The sequence below is a fragment of the Arvicola amphibius genome, chromosome X (assembly GCF_903992535.2).
Source record: "Arvicola amphibius chromosome X, mArvAmp1.2, whole genome shotgun sequence".
NCBI lineage: Eukaryota > Metazoa > Chordata > Mammalia > Rodentia > Cricetidae > Arvicola > Arvicola amphibius.
In genome coordinates this window covers 21,268,612-21,286,258 of record NC_052065.1, presented here as the reverse complement: position 1 = coordinate 21,286,258, position 17,647 = coordinate 21,268,612, and the positions used below count along the sequence as shown (strand labels likewise).

Genomic DNA, 17,647 nt, shown 5'->3' with positions numbered 1-17,647 from the left:
CCCTTTCCTCCTCCCTTCAGTTCTCCCTATTTCTCTATCCCTCTTTTTTTCGGCTATGCTCCCTAAATCCTCGGCTCCACGTTCAACTTTTAATTATCAGGATTTACTGCGGTAAGTGGCGTCATCTATCACGGACAGAATTTTCGACTGTTCTGGTCTTGCTGCCAGGTCAGCAGATAACGAATCTGCGTTCCCAGAATTGGTGTTTGGCTCGTTCTGCCTGGCGACGTCTGCCGTGCGATTGGGCTACCTGGGAGCCACGTGATCCAAACGGATGATGGCGGGCGCGGCAGAAGATATGCGAGAGCTCTTCGGAGCTGCTGTTCGAGCGGCTCTAGATGCTTGGCCTGCTTTGCAGGTGAGTGGGGCCACGGCGGGGGGTCACGATCAGGCCTGGGGCAAAACAGGAGCTGGCCGGGCGAGGCGCCAGAGCCTCGGCTGGGCGGCGTAGGCGGCAGCCTCCCAGGCCAGGGCAGACCACGCCACTCCGGTTTCCATGCCGTCATGGTTGGCTTGGGCCTGTGTTCACAGATCGCTGTGGAGAATGGCTTCGGGGGCGTGCACAGCCAGGAGAAGGCCGAGTGGCTGGGGGGTGCAGTGGAGGATTACTTCATCGCCAATGGTGAGTGAGTGTGAGACGTTGCTGTCTGTCTGTCGGGGTTTGAAGCGGTGAGGCCTCGTCCTAGAGAGCCCGCGCTTTCTCATGTCGAATGAATGGTGACTTTGGAATCAGAATCGTGCGTTTTGAGTGCTTTACAGGCAATGACACTGAATAGTGCTATGTCCCTGGACAACACATTTCACCTTCCAGAAGGTTCCAGAGTTCCTAAAATGGTTATGAAAATATCCGACTAATAGAAATGTGCGATGTTATGTGTCCCATATCGTGTAACTTAAGATTGCTGATCAGGGGAGGGAGAGTGGCTCCGTGGGCAAAGACCGGCAAGCATAATGATCCGAATTTGATAGATGGGACCGCATGAAGAGAGAACTGAGTCACTTAAGATGGCTTCCTCTCCACAAGCAAACGCCGTCATGAAATTGTGTGAGGAGTGTAGCCCACTGGTAGGGCACTTTCTTAGCATCTGCATGTTTCGGGGCTCTGTCCCTAGCACCACCGAAACTAAAAAGCAGTACCTCTGATAAAATAAAAGGCAGCCAGGTCGTGTGGCGCAGTCCTGTAATCTCAGTTCCTCCTGAGGCGAAAGGACCCCAGTTCCACACTAGCCTGATCCACGACCTTGGCTCGTAATAAAAAATAAACAGTTGGGTATTTAGCTCTATGGAGTGCTTACCTACTACATGTGAGACTCTAGGTCCAATCCCCCGCTACTATGAATGAATGAATAAATGAATGAAAGAAGCAAATAAAATATTAAATTCACATCCAAAAGCCTAGCATGGGCCATGTTTGTAATTCTAGCACTAGGCAGACTGAGGTAGGAGAACTGCTCAGAGTTTGAAGTCGGCCTTGTCTTTAAAGTGGGAACTTGTCTTTAAAAGGGGCTGGAGAGATGCTTAGCTTCCTGCTCTTCCAGAGGACATGAATTAGGTTTCTAGCACCCATGTCTGGTAGCTCACAAGCACCTGTAACTCCAGAGAATCCAAAGTCATCTTCATCTGCACACATGTGCATATACACATAATTAACAAGTAAGTAAAACACAGCTGGAAAGATGGCTCAGCATTTAAGAGCATTTGTTCTTACAGAGGATCTGAGTTCAGTTCCCAGTACCCACATGGTGACTCATAACTGTAATTCCAGTTCCAGGGGATCTGACACCATCTTGTGTCCTCTGTGGGCACCAGACACATACATAGTGAGTGTACAAGGCATGCATGCAAGAAAAACATATATAAAATAAAGGAAAATACTCTCTTCCAAAATATCTCGTTGTTGTCATAAGAATTAAGCATTTAAGCTGGGCGGTGGTGGCGCACGCCTTTAATCCCAGCACTGGGGAGGCAGAGGCAGGTGGATCTCTGTGAGTTTGAGGCCAGCCTGGTCTACAAGAGCTAGTTCTAGGACAGGCTCCAAAGCTACAGAGAAACCCTGTCTCCAAAACAAAAAAGAATTAAACACTTAACACATTTTTAGAATTAAATTTTTTCAATCTGGACTTTTAAAGGTCTAAATGGGCACTTCTTGAGACTCGCAACATTTCAAGTGCCTGTACTTGGTAACTCTATATGGCTACTTCTACAGCAAAGATCTACAGCCTTCGTTTTGCCTTGGTGGGAATAAGAACAAGAGGACCTAGTAGGAGTAGTATATGCTGTAGTTTTTATAAAACCCTCTATTAATATCCTAGCTTTGAGGGGGTGTGTCTGGTGAATGGTTTCAGATAAGCAAGTGGATAGATAGTTAAAGTGCTGGATGGTAAGCGTTGTGATAAGATGTGCTCAGAATTCACAAGTTATCTGAGCCTGAGGAGAAGCCTCTTTTGTTCGTTTTTTGAAACAAGGGTTTCTCTGTGTGGCCCTGGCTGTCCTTGAATTCAGTCTGTAGACCAGACTGGCAACCCCCTGTTTTGTTGTTTTGTTTTTTTTAAGCCTTTGTAAGCGTAGTGATTAGGGTGGGTATTAATAAAAAGGGGTGAACTAGGTAAGGACATAATGCACACTCAAAGAAGTTGAGATAGAGTTGTTTTCTGAAAGGTCCCCTGTATTGTAAGAGAATGGAAGAGTGGTAGAGCATGCATGTGCATGTACAAAGACAACCTAACCCTAAAGGGTAAGAGATGGGAGGCCTTAATGTGCCTTGACTGTAGCCTTTAGGCCAGTGTTGGTCCAATTCAAGCTATAGACCTGTCCAGTTAGATGTCCAATGCAGAAAGTTTCACCGGTCAAATTACACACGCTTTCTAAGCTGATGTTTTTATTATTAATAGTAGTAGTAATTGGGAAGAGTATCTGCTTTTGTACTCTAGACTGTTTTGGAATTCATGTTCCTCCTGCTTTGTTTTCCTGAGTGCAGAGATTACAAGGTGTGTGCTTGATCCTGGCTTTGTTTTTCATGAGCTTCCTATGGAAATCCTCATTAAAACACAGTAAAATTGAGGTGGGGATGTGGTTTAGTTGCTAGAGTACTTGCCTGACATGTAAGAGACCCTTGTTTCAATCCCCAGAGCTGCATTAATCCGGCATGGTGGTTTATGCTTATAATCTTAGCATTAAGGAGGTGAAGGCAGGGGGATCGCCAATCACCAGGAGTTCTAGGCTAGCCTTGGACTGCATAGTTTGATACTAGCCTGGGCCTAAATGATACCTGTAGCAAAAACAAAACAACCCCTTAAACTCAGTAGAATATTTATCAAAGGCGAACTCCACAATCAGTAATAAAATTCCTGAGCAGGTTCTAAGGTAAGTAATAGGATGGTGTTTGCTAGCTAGAAAATTCAGAAATTAGGTAGTGTAGAATATGAGAGGGAAACACTCATGAGAAGGCTGTTTTGGTCTAGAACAGAAGGTGTAAAATAGGGCAGTGGTCAAGATAAAGAGGGTACTTGTCCATAGAGCAGGTTGGGGAAAGAGACAGATTTGTGATGAGTGGCCGGATAGATCAGGAAACTTCCACTAGATAGAGGATAAGGTTCTGGTGTGGAAGGCAGGATAATAAATGTGGCTTTGGATATGGGGACTTGAGACATCTGTCTTAACATCTGGCTATATAATTAGCCTGACAGGAAGAGAGGTGTCTGGGAAGAGAAAGTCTTTTTCAGAAAAGACAGAGCATGGGCCCTCAAGATAACAGGCCCAGTGAACAGGGCTTAGCCGGAGTCACGAAGTTTAAAGATGGTTATTACAGTTATGATGATTTCATTTTTAAAAGTAGCGCAACCAGCTGAGGGTGTAGTTCTGTGGTTGAGTGTTTGCTCAGCAGGTGCTGGACACTGATGTTGAGCCCCAGCACTGAAACAAACAAACAAAACAATCAAGTACCTTGTTTCTTCTTAGCCAGCACCCTTGAGTCTCTGGACTCCTGTATTCGTGGAGCCCCAGCTGTGAAGGGTCTCTACACTTCAAATACTACAACTCTGAAGTGATACAAATTAATATTAGGGTCTTATCTCCCTCGGGCCAGCCAAGCTTGTGTTAGAGGAGTCCTCCTAACAGACCCCTAGGGGGCCCCATTTGCCTCTCTTTAGAAATGAGAAATTGGGCCGGGTGGTGGTGGCGCACGCCTTTAATCCCAGCACTCGGGAGGCAGAGGCAGGCGGAACTCTGAGTTCGAGGCCAGCCTGGTCTACAAGAGCTAGTTCCAGGACAGGCTCTAGAAACTACAGGGAAACCCTGTCTCGAAAAACCAAAAAAAAAAAAAAAAAGAGAAATTGGAGGCTCAAGGCTATTTCAAGGTCACCTAAGGCTGAGGTCCGCTAGGACAGGCAAGGTGAAAAGAGTGTTTTAGTGAATAAGGGCTCACCACACCTTTACCTAGGAACCAGGTATAGCAGGCAGGTATTGAAGAATAGTGGGCAGGGCTGATGAAGTTGGTCTTTGACTAAAGGGGCCTATCCTTTCCTGTTTAGCTGACTTAGAGCTGGAAGAGGTGGAAGATTTCCTTGGGGAGCTGATGACCACTGAGTTTGATACAGTTGTGGAAGATGGGAGCTTGCCCCAGGTGAGCATATGAAGACAGCCGTCAACCCCCTGCTCTTCTCTCTACTGTCTGTTTGGGACAAGATTCTTGGTTGTGACCATTCTTTTCTTGAGGCATAGACAAGATTCCCTATTGCATTTTTAAATATTAACTTTATTTCTCTTTAGATCATTCTCAACCAGGTATTTTCCCCACATGCCACAAGCAGGGCCAGATCAAATTCCATTCCTATTCTGATTAACACTGCTCACCCTGGTGAGATTATCATTCATTTGCATCTTCTCTCCCTTTTTCTTTTCTTGAGACAGTGTTTTACTCTCTAGCTATGTAGCCCACCCAGGCCAACCTCAAATTCATAGCAGTCATCCTGCCTCAGCCTCCCAAGTACTGGGATTATAGGTGTGAAATTCTAGTACCTTCTCTTCCAGGAGGCCCTCACATCTTCACCCAAGCCCTTGATTTGTGGTTGCTCCACTGGACTTTGTTGTTGCTGTAGTTTTTGAGACAGGGTTTTACTATGTTGCCCTGGCTGGCTTGGAACTTTCTATGTAGACCAGGCTGGCCTTGACCTCAAAGAACTCTGCTTGCCTCTGCCTTCTGAGTGCTGGGATTAAACACATACACCACCACTCTCAGCTGTTATTTTGACAATGTCTATCTCAAACTCACAATTGTGCCTCAGAGGTCTCCCCATTATATGCATTCACCACTCTGCCTAGCTGCCTGGATGAACTTCTTAGGGAATTTTTTTTCTGGAAAATTCCAACCCCCTCTCTACTCTGTTGTAAGCAGAGGCTGGTTTTATGGTAGATTGTCTGAAAGCTCCAAGCTGATTGGATGTTTCCTTGGCAGGTGAGTGAGCAGCTACAGACCATGTTCTACCACTTCCAGAAGGGTGATGGAGCTGCTCTGCAGGAGCTGGCCTCTCACATCAACGAAAAGATGTGCAAAGTCACTGCTACCCCAGTAAAGACAGCCAGAGAAACTGATGTGGATGAAGATGAAGTAGACAGCGTGGAAGAAATGGAGGTAAAAGAGGTGCCTGTGTGTGGGTGCAAATGTTAAATGTTAAATTTTTGGCAGAGAGCTAGATTCCCAGGGAAGTGGTGATGGTTATAGCTGCTAGTAGTGTTATTATCAAGAAAGATAGTTCACGTAGACATGGGAAAGTTGGGAGCAGAGCATGGGTAATTACTTAGTGCTCTCTCTTATATTTTCCTTCCAGGTGACATCTACAAATGATGGGGCCATGATGGATGGGATCTGCCCCCAGCCTCAACCGCCTGAGCCAGACTCCCAGACTATTAAGGAAGAGGATATAGTAGAAGACGGTTGGACCATTGTCCGGAGAAAGAAATGAGTAGGGCAGTAAATGGTTTGGGTATTATGAGAGAGTCATAGGGGCTGTTTTGGAGGGTTATACACCTCTATCCTGATAACCATATTCCTACCTTGTTCCCCTGTCCTTCCCTCCAGGGGAAGAAAAGCCTTGGTTGTGTTAATGGGACCTATTCCAGCCCCTTGAACCTTAAGGTACCACATGAGAGATAAGACCAGGTTTCCCAGCATAGTGCCTCGTAGGTGCTGTGAATGTGAAGATGGTTGATGAGTATGGCTGTGGTTGGAGTGGAAGCCAGACTTGTGGACAGTAGGCAGGTACTTTTGTGGAAAGGATGAGAATCCACAGTGGGAGGCTGGCTGGATTGGGAATGGTGAGATAAACATATGGTTGGAAGAGTAAGTGTGGCACCTCCCCAGTATCCCCACCCCAGCCTCCCACGGAGCAACTCTTTACCCTGCCCAGAACTTGCATCCTCCTGTGAATGCTCCCACCCTGAATACTCTTGAGTTTGAAGGGCTTGACTAAGTGGTGAACTTGAGAAAGTTGGGCTGTTTTAAGTCCAGGGATGAGGCTTAAGACCTTAATAACATAACACCTTCTTGTTTAATCCATGACTTAACCTTGGAATGGGCCTTCTGAGAGCTGAGCTTCAGAGTTCAGTGAAAGAATAGTTTTTGCACCCACCCCACCCCCAGTAACCTTGGACTTTGGACAAACGGACGGACCATAGCAGTGCTCTGAAAGTTACTGTAAGCCTGAAATAAACTGTATTTTTCTTTAAAAAACAGTATCCATTGTCCTCCCCCCCCTCCCATTCCCGTCCTGCCCAGTGGCCCTGCCATGGGTCTGGACGATAAAATACTGGATTGCTTTGGGGCTAGGTAGAAGCTATAAGCCATGGGAAAGGCAAGAAGGGCCTAGTCACCACCCCATGTAAAGTCATACATGTGAAGACACTGGCTGAGGGGACAAGGGTGGGTTGGGGTTTCAGGGTCAGTAGCAGAGCTGGCACTTGAATCCAGGTCTCCTGCCACTGGTACTTTTGGGGGAAACTGGGTGGAAGTAGGATCTGGGGTATTGGGAGGAAACAGCCTAATTCAAGTGAGTCTAGCAATTAGCTCCTGCCCTCCCTGGGGACAGGGATTTAAAAAATTAACATCAATGTAGGAATAGTTTTTTTAAAAGCCCACATTTTGTGAAAAGATGAATTAAAAAACCCAAGACCCAGCATTCGGGATTGAAAGTGCCCGTGATGGGAATTCAAGTATTGACTGCATTGGGAGTGGGCTGAAGCCCCCAATTGAACATGGGCATCTGGAGTGTGGGGCAGGAGTTTCCAGTTCCGCCCAAACCCTCTAGGTCTTGTCTCGGGTCTGGGAGGCTTCAGGAGGTTCAGCAGTGGCTCCTGAGGCTGCCACTGGTGTCTCCTCCATCTCCTTGTCCTCAGACAGTGTGGGCCCTGGGCAGAATGTGTCCCCACGGCCCGCCCTGCCAAGCACAGCCATCCAGCGCCGCTGGAGTTCTTCTGTCTCTGGGCTGAAGTACCAGCTTAGGTGGCTTTGTGTGATCTTGAAGACGTGCCTCCTGTCAGGACGTTCTCCTGCCTCAGGAGGCCCCACCTCAAAGCCAATGAGAGGCAGGCTGCGCTGGGCTTTCACATCCTGGGGAGGAGGGACAGAACTAGTGTCATCCAGGGGCTGGACTGTGCCCTCTGCCCAATGAAACAACTTTGTTTTCTTGTTTCCTCTGCTGAAGACCCTTGCTTTGAAGTGGCTGAACTAGGACTGGAAGGCAGGTTGGTTTCCATATCTGTTTCCTCCCATGCCCAAACCAACTGCTAGTTTTCACTATTATAGACTCAGGTCTATACTATTTCCTCTGTCTGCACATTCTTCTCTAAAATCAGACCTAGAAGTGCCTGTCTCCCCTTCTGTTTTCTCCACAAAGCTAGACTTCTTTACTTACCCTCATTTTCCCTCCAGACCTTGGCCTCTAAACACTTGTCTCTATATACTCTATCACAAAAGGATAGGGGTTTTGATTTTTCCCTTTGCTAGGACAAAGCACACAAAGGAGAGGCAGTGTGGCTTTGTCAGATGGGTGGAAAAAACTGAAGGAGTGGGATGCACACCTGAGGGGCTCCATAGATGTACAGCACCAAGGGTTCATTCTCGGGAACCACAAACCATGCCTTGTGCCATCCTTTCCCACCCTTCTCCATGTAGTGCAGGAAGCTGCAGATGACGCTGTTCTCAGCAGCCACCGAGGCCTGTTTCTGTGATGAGAGACACGGTACATCAGTGTTGACAGAAGGCTTTGCTCTTGGCTTAAACAGCCCCATAGCATAAGAACTAGGTCTCAGACAAAGGTAACAAAGCATATGTAGCAGAAATGATTTAGCCTTTGTCACCCACGTAAACAATGGCTACTGCCTCTAACAGCTAGTGGAAGGGGTATGCAGACCTCCGTGGGGGCACGGAAATGCTGGCCAGACACTCTACAGACTAAGTGACATTCACAGCTAACCTTTTCATCTTTCATTATATACTCGTCTGCTCTGAGAAAGTTCTTCTAACATTGTGATTAAAGGGGTGAGTTGGTGGTTAACACCATCTGTCCCAGAATCCTAACAATAGATGAACTGCAGGACTTGTGAGAAGAGCACAGAGGGTGTTTATGAGATCTCAATTAGCATAAACAAAGCATTTAAAATAGTCTTAGTACAGAGAAAGCTCCCTTACATTTGGGATACCTTGATTTATTTAAAAAACAGTCACCCCAAATTGTGTATATTCATGGACCTAGAAATATTAGAAACATCAATATTGACAATGGCATCTTCTGGGTTAAGTAATATGTTGTATTACTTATCCTATTTCATAATTTAAGAAAAGGCAATTGATTATTTTTTAAAAAATCCTATAGACTGAGGCAGGAGAATTGTAAAATCAAAGCCAGCCTAGGCTATGCAGTGAGATTTTTGTCTCAGATAGAACCTAGCAGTGTTTTTCTGGCTGTGCAGCCTAGCCAAATACTCTCTCTGGGCTTCAGTTTTTCCTCATATGTAAATAAAGCATGAGTACTGTGAAGTTTAAATGTGTAGAGTACTTTAATAAAAATTACTTTTAACCCTTATATTCATTTTCCTTGTCTCGAGCCTGGATCACCTGATTAGTGAGTGTACACAGCACCCTGTTGTCTAAGAGATGTTCAGACCTCAAGCAGCTGGGGTACACTTTGGGGATTGTGGTTAGGAACTCTTACCTCTAGGATGGACCTCCTGCGCTGTGGTGTATGCTGGCTACAGGCTGGACTGCTCCCAGGTGCTCCATGCAAGGCCACATAGCAATCAGTGCATACACGGTTGGAACGGTTGTTGTCATAGATGAGGCGGGCCCGAAACTCAGAGCATTTTCCACAGACCACCTGGGGCAGCAAGTGGGCAAGAACAGCCTAATTGCCTTTGGCTTTTCCCTTGTATCAAGTACCACAGCCAACCTACAGCCTCCTTCTCAGAGGGTACCCAATCAGAAGAGGGCTTTTAGGCTGTCAGCTGCCCCCACCTTAGCTCTGCCCCTGCCTCCCAACACTCACATGCCCACAGGCCTTGCAGTGGTGTCTGCGTTTGGTGATGGAATTGAAGGGCTCCTGGCAGCGCATGCACATGGTGACTTCCTTTTCCCGGATAGGCGTAGGTGCCCTCTTCCCAAGGTCCACGTTCTAGGGGGAGGGTTAGGTCCCGGGTCAGAGACAGCTCCTCAGCTCAGTTCAGCCACTGCTCCATGGCTTGAATCGTCACAGGGTTTGGGAGCACACATATATACGGAAGGTCTGGCCTGGCTCTGCCCCACCACACTTATTGGAGGCAAGTCATTTTACTTTCTGTGGTACAGTCTCTGCAGCCCTACCAGCAGAAGACTGCTTTTAGGGGCCTGCAGTATCTCTCTAGTCCTTATTTTCTGAGAAGAAAAGATCATCTCAAGGGAAGGTAGGAACATGGAGCCTCAAAGGGACCCCAGTACTGGGGGGGGGGGAATAGTAGGGCTCTTACTGGAGAGTTAGGGGGAGTATCTTCATCATCCCTGTTTGTTGAGTTCAACAGTTTGAAAGTCTCCAGGGTCTGTTCATGCTTCAGGAGGGTAGAGTTGATAGCCTGGTGAAGAGGCGTGAGGAATGAGAGGTCAGATCACTCTGCAAGACACCCATCTCCACCCTCACCACACCTTCCTAGCTGTGCCTTAGTTCTAGATCCAGCTCTGCCCCAACATACTCATATGAGCGAGAAAATCCCTCCCTAAATCCAGGTCTACATCTGGTAATTATAAGATGTGGACAGGGGAGTGGTGGCTGGAAAACTCAGACGGCCTTCCCGGCTGCTGCTTAGGTGCAAGCTTTTATAAAGCCTGATGCAGAGGAGCTGGCTTTTTTCAAAGAATGTCTCTATCTGACCTCAGGACTTCAGCTGTCTGTCTGTAAGAGTGTGCTAATAGTTTCTGCTATCCAGGCCTATCTAATTAGGTAGTTTGAAGGAAAAGTCTAACAGCCCCTAAGGGACTTATTAATACCCTTCCATACCCCTCCCACAAAATCCTGGGTGTTACCTGGACCCAGTCTTTCTTCTCCTCCTCAGTCCTTGTAGGGGAGAAAGGAAAGGCATTGGGTTAGACAGGTCAACAAAAGGCAACTGGGATGGTGTTTTAGAGTTATAGGACCTAAGTTTGTTTTTTTTTTTTTTTTTTGGTTTTTCGAGACAGGGTTTCCCTGTAGTTTTTAGAGCCTGTCCTGGAACTAGCTCTTGTAGACCAGGCTGGCCTCGAACCCAGAGATCCGCCTGCCTCTGCCTCCCGAGTGCTGGGATTAAAGGCGTGCGCCACCACCGCCCGGCAGGACCTAAGTTTGACTCTACCTCTTCACTTAAGATTAGGTAGCCTCAGACAAGTTATGTAACCTTTTTCATTCAACATTTCTTCCAGATCTCAGTACTAGGAACTTGGGCCTCAGAGAAATCCCTGCCCTCAAGGAGCTCATGGTGCACTAGAGGAGACACAAGGAACCACGTCCAGGGGATCAGTGCTGAGACTAGATGAGAAAGACTGAGGAGTACAGAGACGGGGACTGCCTCAGCCTGAGTTTGAGTGAGGCTTTTAAGAAAGATTTCCAAAGGGAGGTAATGGTGAAGTGTGTGTGAGTGTATGGAACATACATGAAAGAAACTATATCAATGACTGCTAAAATGTCAACTTTGCAAATTTTTCCTTCCACAAAGATGGTGCTTATCATTCTGTTCTGAGCATCACTAACATGATTGTGAAGTGCCCAGCCAGCATGTGCTACAATACATGCTTTGACTTCCTCTGCTCTTCTTCCTTGGATCTTCCATAGCCTTGTGTTCTCCAAGGCCTTTGCCCTGGTACAACCTTATCAACCACCCAATACGAACAGGACCTTCACTCTTTGCTCTCTTCCATGTGGACTCTTATTTTCCTTCCACATCTATATTCTAAGCTTGAAATGTACCTTTCTAATAGGAAAATCTGACTGCATCATTAAGACCACTGCATGAAAAATTAAGGATGTGTAAAAGGATGTGAGTCAACATTGAGGGATGTGGGGATGTAGGTTAGTGGCCGAATGCTTATCTGTCATGTGAGGTCCTGTCTCCAGCACTTGCAACTCACACAGTCAGACAGACACACACCCTAATGGGTGTTCATTGTAATTAAATGTTGGTCAAAACTCAGCTGTGATACATTTAAGACCTGTGCATTTTACTATGAAAATTTCACCAAGAAAAGGGTGTGGTGGTGGTACTGAAACAAGTACTAAACTCTAGTTAATGGTTTTCATGCCAAACTATTGAGGAGGGTGATGTATGGTAAAGCCTGCAACTTACCCTGGAATGTATTAAAAAGTCATTGAGTGGGCTCAGTGGGTAAGGGCATGTAACCTCAGAGAGGTCAGTTCCTAGCATCCACACGGAGCATCTCCTACCACCTGTAACTCCAGTTCCGAGGTGATCTGTGGGCAGTTGCACTCAGATGCACAAACCTATACACAGATACACACTCATACACATAATTAAAAATAAGTTTTTTAAAGTCACTGGATATTCAGTTTTCTTGGCACCATCTGTTGAAGAAGCTGTCTTTTCTAAACTGTATGTTTTTAGCATCTCTGTCAAAAATCACGTGGCTGAGTAAAACATGATAGCACATCTATAAACCCAACACTTAGGAGACAGGATCGGGAGTTCAGGGCTGACTTGTGCTAGCTGGGTATGGCTATGTGTATTTGCTTGTACATCCTATATCCTATTCCATCAATCTACATGTCTGTTTTTGTGTGAGCACCATGTTATTCAATTATGGTTCTGTAGTATATAAATTGAAATCAGATATGGTGATACTTCAAATATTGACCCAGCTCCTAGGTATATACATGAAAGATTCTAGTCAGCATACCACAGAGACTACATGCCCATCTATGTTTATTACAGCACTATTTACAACAGCCATTATGAAATCAGCCCTGGGTTGTGTCAACTGACTAGATAAGAAAGTGTGTGTGTGTGTGTGTGTGTGTGTGTGTGTATTATGGAGTTTTTATTCCATAAGGAACAAAATTATGTAATTTGCCAGAAAATGGATGCAAATGCAGATCATTATATTAAGTGAAATAAGGCAGGTGCAAAAACCAAATATGTGTTTTATCTCATTTGTGGCGTCGAGATCTTACTATACATAGAATCATTTATATATGACATCAAAGTAGAAGAAGCAAGACTGTTGGGAAAGGATGGGAAGAGGCAAAAGGAGGGTGTGAATGTTAAGTATGATCAAGTATAGGACATACATACTTGCAAGAAAAATGTCTTGCCAAGTGTGGTGGCATATATCTTTAATCCCTGCACCCAGGAGACAGAGGATCTCTGAGTTGGAGGCTAGTTTGGTCTACAGAGTGAGCTCCAGGACAGCAAGGACTACACAGAGAAACCCCGTCTCAAAAAACAAAAGAGTCTTTATGAAACCTATCACTATATACAATTGACATATACCAAGAAAATGAAAGCCATTGGATTGGTGGGTGGCTAAAAGGATAGATATGTGAGAAACTAAATCTAGTACTATTTTGACCCTTGTAGACTAAATGGTGGCTTTATTACTGTTCAGTGTGGTTCTTTCAGCTTTTCTGTATTTTGATAATGTTCATAATAAAATGTGGCAGCAGGTACTAGGAAGATGGCTCAGTGGGTAAAGTGCTTGCTGTGCAAGCATGAAGACTAGAGTTCGGATCCCAGCATCCACACAAAGGCTAGAGATTGTGGTAAATATCTGTAAACCCAGCATAGAGAGGGCTTTATTTTGACCATATTTATATAAAGATTTCTTGTTTATATTTTTCAGCTTGAAATTTCTTGGCAGTGAACACATACTGCTTTTGACTTTTAAGAATCATGGTGGAGGGGGTTAGAGAGATGGCTCAGAGGTTAAGAGCATTGCCTGTGCTCTTCCAGAGGTCCTGAGTTCAATTCCCAGCAACCACATGGTGGCTCACAACCATCTGTAATGAGGTCTGGTGCCCTCTTCTGGCCTGTAGGCATACACACAGACAGAATATTGTATACATAATAAATAAATATTTTAAAAAAAAGAATCATGGTGGAATTCGTGGCCATACATAAAGTGTATAAAGATGAAGTTCATATTTGTTAGTCCCACTTACTTGGGAGACTAAGGCAGGAGGACCATTTGAACTCAGGTTTCCAAGGATGCCTGGGGAAAAAAGTCCCAAAACCAAAAAAGTTCTATCTGGTAAAATGTCAATAGCTGTCTTCTGTATGTGAAAGAGGAGTAATTCTGGAGATGGAACCCAGGTCCTTACGTATGCTAAGCAAGTTCTCAGCTATCCCTCTTAAATCAGTGATTCTGTGTCATGAAGACACCTGAGGAGAATATATGTAGATCAATTAAATCAGAATCTTTGGGGATAAAACTTAGACATCAGGATTTTTTTTAAAAGCTCTCAGCTGATTCTACAAGATCCCAAGATGAGAACCAGCTAAGCTGTGCCTAAGAATATGGGTGTGTATTGTACTATCTTTTGTATACTTAAAATCAGCCCTCCTCTCATTTTTTTCAGACAAGGTCTCACACTGTATCCCAGTCTTGCCTTGAAATTCTGGCAGTCCCCCTACCTCAGCCTCTCAAGTGGTGGGGTTACAGATAAGCCACCATACCAGACTAAAAGGTTTCATTAAAATTTTTTAAGTGTCTAGAGAGATGGCTCAGCAGTTAAGAGCACTTGCTATTCTTCTAGAGGACCCTGATTCCATTCACTGCACCACTTCACAACCATCTGTAACTCCAGTTTCAGGGTACTTGGCACCATCTTCTGGACTCCTCAGGCACCAGGCATGCACATATTGCCAGACATACATACAGGCAAAATACCCATAAACATTTAAAACTTTCTAATAAATATAACAATCAGTTACCTTAAAAATAATTAATGGAGCCAGGTGTGGTAGTGCACACTTTTTTGTTGATGTTGTTTTTGTTTTTTTGAGGCAGGGTTTCTCTGTAGCTTTGGTACCTGTCCTGGAACTAGCTCTTGTAGACCAGGCTGGCCTCGAACTCACAGAGATCTACTTGCCTCTGCCTCCCAAGTGCTGGGATTAAAGGCATGCGCCACCACTGCCCGGCGGTAGTGCACACTTTTAATCTCAGTACTCTGGAGGCAGAGGCAAGTGGATCTGTGAGTTTAGGGCCAGCCTGGTCTACATAAGCAAGCCTGCCAGCCTATACAATAAGACCCTGTCTCAAGAAAAATAAAGTTAGGTGGCTGGAGATGGCTCAGTATCTGTTGCTCTTGCAGAGGACCCACGTTCAGTTCTCAGCACCCATGTCCTGCAGTTTATAACTTCCCTAAACTCCAGTTCCAGTGGACCTGCTGCTGCTTAAAGACTCCAGAGTCACCTGCATTCATTGCAAATACCCCTGTAGACACACATACACATTTTAAAATAATCAAAATAGACCTTTTTACTTGGTCTTAGCATAGAGTGGGGAACCCTGATGGCTCCTTGGCCTGGAGAGGGAGGGAGGGGAGGTATGGGTGGAGGGGAGGGGAGGGAAGGGGGAGGAGGAGGGGAGGGAGGGGGGAGGAGGAGGGAAGGAGATGTAAATTTTTAAATATAAAAAAAAATAAACCATGAGGAAAAAAAAAAAAAGCTGGGTAGTGGCGGCACATGCCTTTAATCCCAGCACTCAGGAAGGCAGAGGTAGGCGGATCTCTATGAGTTAGAGGCCACTCTGATCTACATAAGCGAGTTCCAAGACAGCCAAAACTACAAAGAAATCCTGTCATGAAAAAACAAAAATGTTTAAGAAACTTGGTATGTGGCTCACACCAGAAATTTGGACACCCCGGAGACTTGGGCCTCAGGAAGGTTCTCTTGGTCTCTCAGAGCTTCCAGACCCAACTACCATGTCTCTTTACCCTTCTCCCTTGTGCCTCCATGCGGTCCTCATCAGTCACCTCTCCCTCCACGTAACCTATCAGAAAAGGGCCATGTACCGATGTGCATTCGCCTCCAGCCCTGATCATGACCTTGTTACACACTTCTCCTGGGCTCTCCGAAAGCCGTATGGACAGTGATTAGGAGTCTATGTGCCACGCTGAGGTAGCCTAAGCTCTAATTTCAGCTCTGATCCTTGCTAGCTAAATCTAGGGCAAGGTGCCTTAATTTCTTCAGCCTTAAAACAGATTGATGGTGTAGCCAGGTGTGGTGATAGCCATTTGCAATTTTGTTATTTATAATAGAGCTAAGTAACCCACTCTACGCTGCTTGTTCATTCTCCAAATGCTTTGTTAACAGAAGTGCAACCTTTTCCTACACTATGCATCTTGGTGTGTAGTCTTGAGGGACTCACGCATAGCTGAAGAGAAAGTCCACATCTCTGGGGAAAGGTGTTCACTCTTTCTCTGGAAAGCACTCTAGGCTTGGAATGGCTCAGCAGAACTGAAGTAAAGAGTGAGCTGGAGGGAAGGTATAGGCAAGGACAGGTACCTGGCCTGGAGTTCCAGAGAGCGCTGCTTTCCTGACACCAGGAAGGTCCGAGGCATGTTGAGGTTGGAGCTCTCCTTTAGCTGCACAGAAGAGGAAAGCATCATGGTGAAACCTACAGAGCTCCACAACGCCCTGCACACATGCACACACAGACATGTTCTTCCCAATCCCAATGCCCTGCCCCCACATTTCCATTCCTCACTTTATGGCACTCACCTCCATGCCATCTACATCAATGCGTGCCCGCACGCTAAACTTCTGGCCAAGGAGCCGCAGCCTGGGCACGCAGTAAAGGAGGCGGTCGTTGAACTAGGAAAGAAAAGATTTGTGATGCATGTGCAGGGGCTTAGTGTGGATGGTGAGTCTCCCCACCCTTGTATAACTGCTAAGGAGCTAAGGCAACAAATGGAGGAAGGATTGCAAATTGGATACAGCAATAATGAGAAAAGAGCAAGGAAGTTACTAAGAAAAGTCATGGGAATCACTTCCTAGTGGGTAATCTTGGCCAAATCACATCTAAATTGTAGTTACAGAATCTATAAATGCAAAAAAAAAAATTCTAGCTCACATAGTGAAAATTCAATGGAAGAAAGGATAGCTGGCTAGAGGCCTTTTTTTGAGACAGGGTTTCTCTGTAGCTTTGGATCCTTTCCTAGAACTCACTTTGTAGACCAGGCTGGCCTCAAATCCACAGAGATCCGCCTGCCTCTGCCTCCTGAGTGCTGGGATTAAAGGCGTGCGCCACTACTGCCCAGCTAGAGGTCTACTCTTGAATGACTACCAGGGCATCTATGTATTAACGGAGAACATGCCCACCCACAAGCCCACACCTGGCACTTACTAATATGAGGTATCGGTCTTGAGTGGTCCCATTCTTTGCTGACAGCTTAAGTATATGGCCTTCTTTTATGAGCTCTTTGGTGGGACTGACAATGTCCTCCTCACCCCCTAGCAGCTCATAGACCTTCAGCAGCTTGTGCATTCGTTCCTGGCAGTGAGTAAGAGGTAAAGCTTGGGGTGGGCAACACCTCCCCTGGAGTGTCATCAAGTTACAAGCTCACCGTACCACCCCCATCCCAGGACAGAGCTACCACAGGGGGATGGCCAAGGAAGGGCAGGGCTAGAAGGGCCACTTACCATTTTTCGGATGGCAGCGTTGGAGTGCTCCGCTGCTGTGGCTATCAGCTCCAAAGACTCTACACACAGAGAAGCATGGTCAGGGGGGAGGCAGCAGAGAGGGGGCTCTGGGGGACTTCGCTTCTCCATGAATATCTCCTCTGGCCTTACTACACCCTCCCTTTCCCAGCAAATGCTAGCCTCAAAAGACACGCCACACAGCCACGCCATTTCAAATCAGAAACTGTCCAGACTAACATTACAATAGCACAAATATGGAATAGTTAGCAGCCAATAAAATGTAAGTTTGGTAAAATTATTATGATCATTAACTGGCAGGAAACCTGGTCATGTTTGGACAGTTGTTTCTGGCTATTGGGACTATGGATAGTTCTTGTTTGTTTTATCTGCTTTTTTTTGAGACAGAATCTTGCCATATTCCCCTGGGTGATCTCAAAACAAAACAACCACAGCAGCAGCAGCAACCAAAGATTAAAAATAAAGAGGGCTGGGGATGCAG

General features: G+C 45.8%; 2 protein-coding genes across 3 annotated transcripts in view; one reads left to right on the top strand and one right to left on the bottom strand.

The window, feature by feature from the left end:
- Positions 1-243: 243 nt before the first annotated feature.
- On the top strand, positions 244-9,077 carry Tsr2 (TSR2 ribosome maturation factor). 2 transcript variants are annotated; one of them, XM_038316986.2, is made up of 5 exons: positions 244-358; positions 532-622; positions 4,530-4,621; positions 5,453-5,629; positions 5,826-9,077. In XM_038316986.2, the coding sequence occupies exons 1-5, from the start codon at positions 275-277 to the stop codon at positions 5,958-5,960; spliced, it is 579 nt and encodes a 192-aa protein (XP_038172914.1). In that variant the 5' UTR covers positions 244-274; the 3' UTR covers positions 5,961-9,077. The 2 variants fall into 2 exon arrangements, with proteins under 2 accessions (XP_038172914.1, XP_038172916.1); XM_038316988.2 differs by lacking the exon at positions 532-622 and having other exon boundaries at positions 263-358.
- The window catches only part of Fgd1 (FYVE, RhoGEF and PH domain containing 1), a 43,004-nt gene continuing 32,124 nt past the window's right edge, over positions 6,768-17,647 (bottom strand). Inside the window, exons 9-18 of the mRNA XM_038316985.1 lie at positions 17,149-17,207; positions 16,853-16,999; positions 16,228-16,320; positions 16,012-16,091; positions 10,544-10,574; positions 9,994-10,095; positions 9,537-9,662; positions 9,207-9,368; positions 8,074-8,217; positions 6,768-7,603 (exon numbers count right to left, since the gene is read on the bottom strand). Of these exons, the coding sequence (XP_038172913.1) occupies positions 7,298-7,603; positions 8,074-8,217; positions 9,207-9,368; positions 9,537-9,662; positions 9,994-10,095; positions 10,544-10,574; positions 16,012-16,091; positions 16,228-16,320; positions 16,853-16,999; positions 17,149-17,207 (1,250 nt within the window). The 3' untranslated portion in view covers positions 6,768-7,297. The remainder of the gene's footprint in view (positions 7,604-8,073; positions 8,218-9,206; positions 9,369-9,536; positions 9,663-9,993; positions 10,096-10,543; positions 10,575-16,011; positions 16,092-16,227; positions 16,321-16,852; positions 17,000-17,148; positions 17,208-17,647) is intronic.

What these genes read in the sequence shown, in the direction of transcription:
- Tsr2 (XM_038316986.2), top strand. Translation starts at nt 275, where the DNA reads ATGATGGCGGGCGCGGCAGAAGATATGCGAGAGCTCTTCGGAGCTGCT. An exon ending in AAGATGGGAGCTTGCCCCAG is followed by an intron (nt 4,622 to 5,452) that starts GTGAGCATATGA and finishes TTTCCTTGGCAG; the next exon opens with GTGAGTGAGCAGCTACAGAC. An exon ending in ACAGCGTGGAAGAAATGGAG is followed by an intron (nt 5,630 to 5,825) that starts GTAAAAGAGGTG and finishes TTTTCCTTCCAG; the next exon opens with GTGACATCTACAAATGATGG.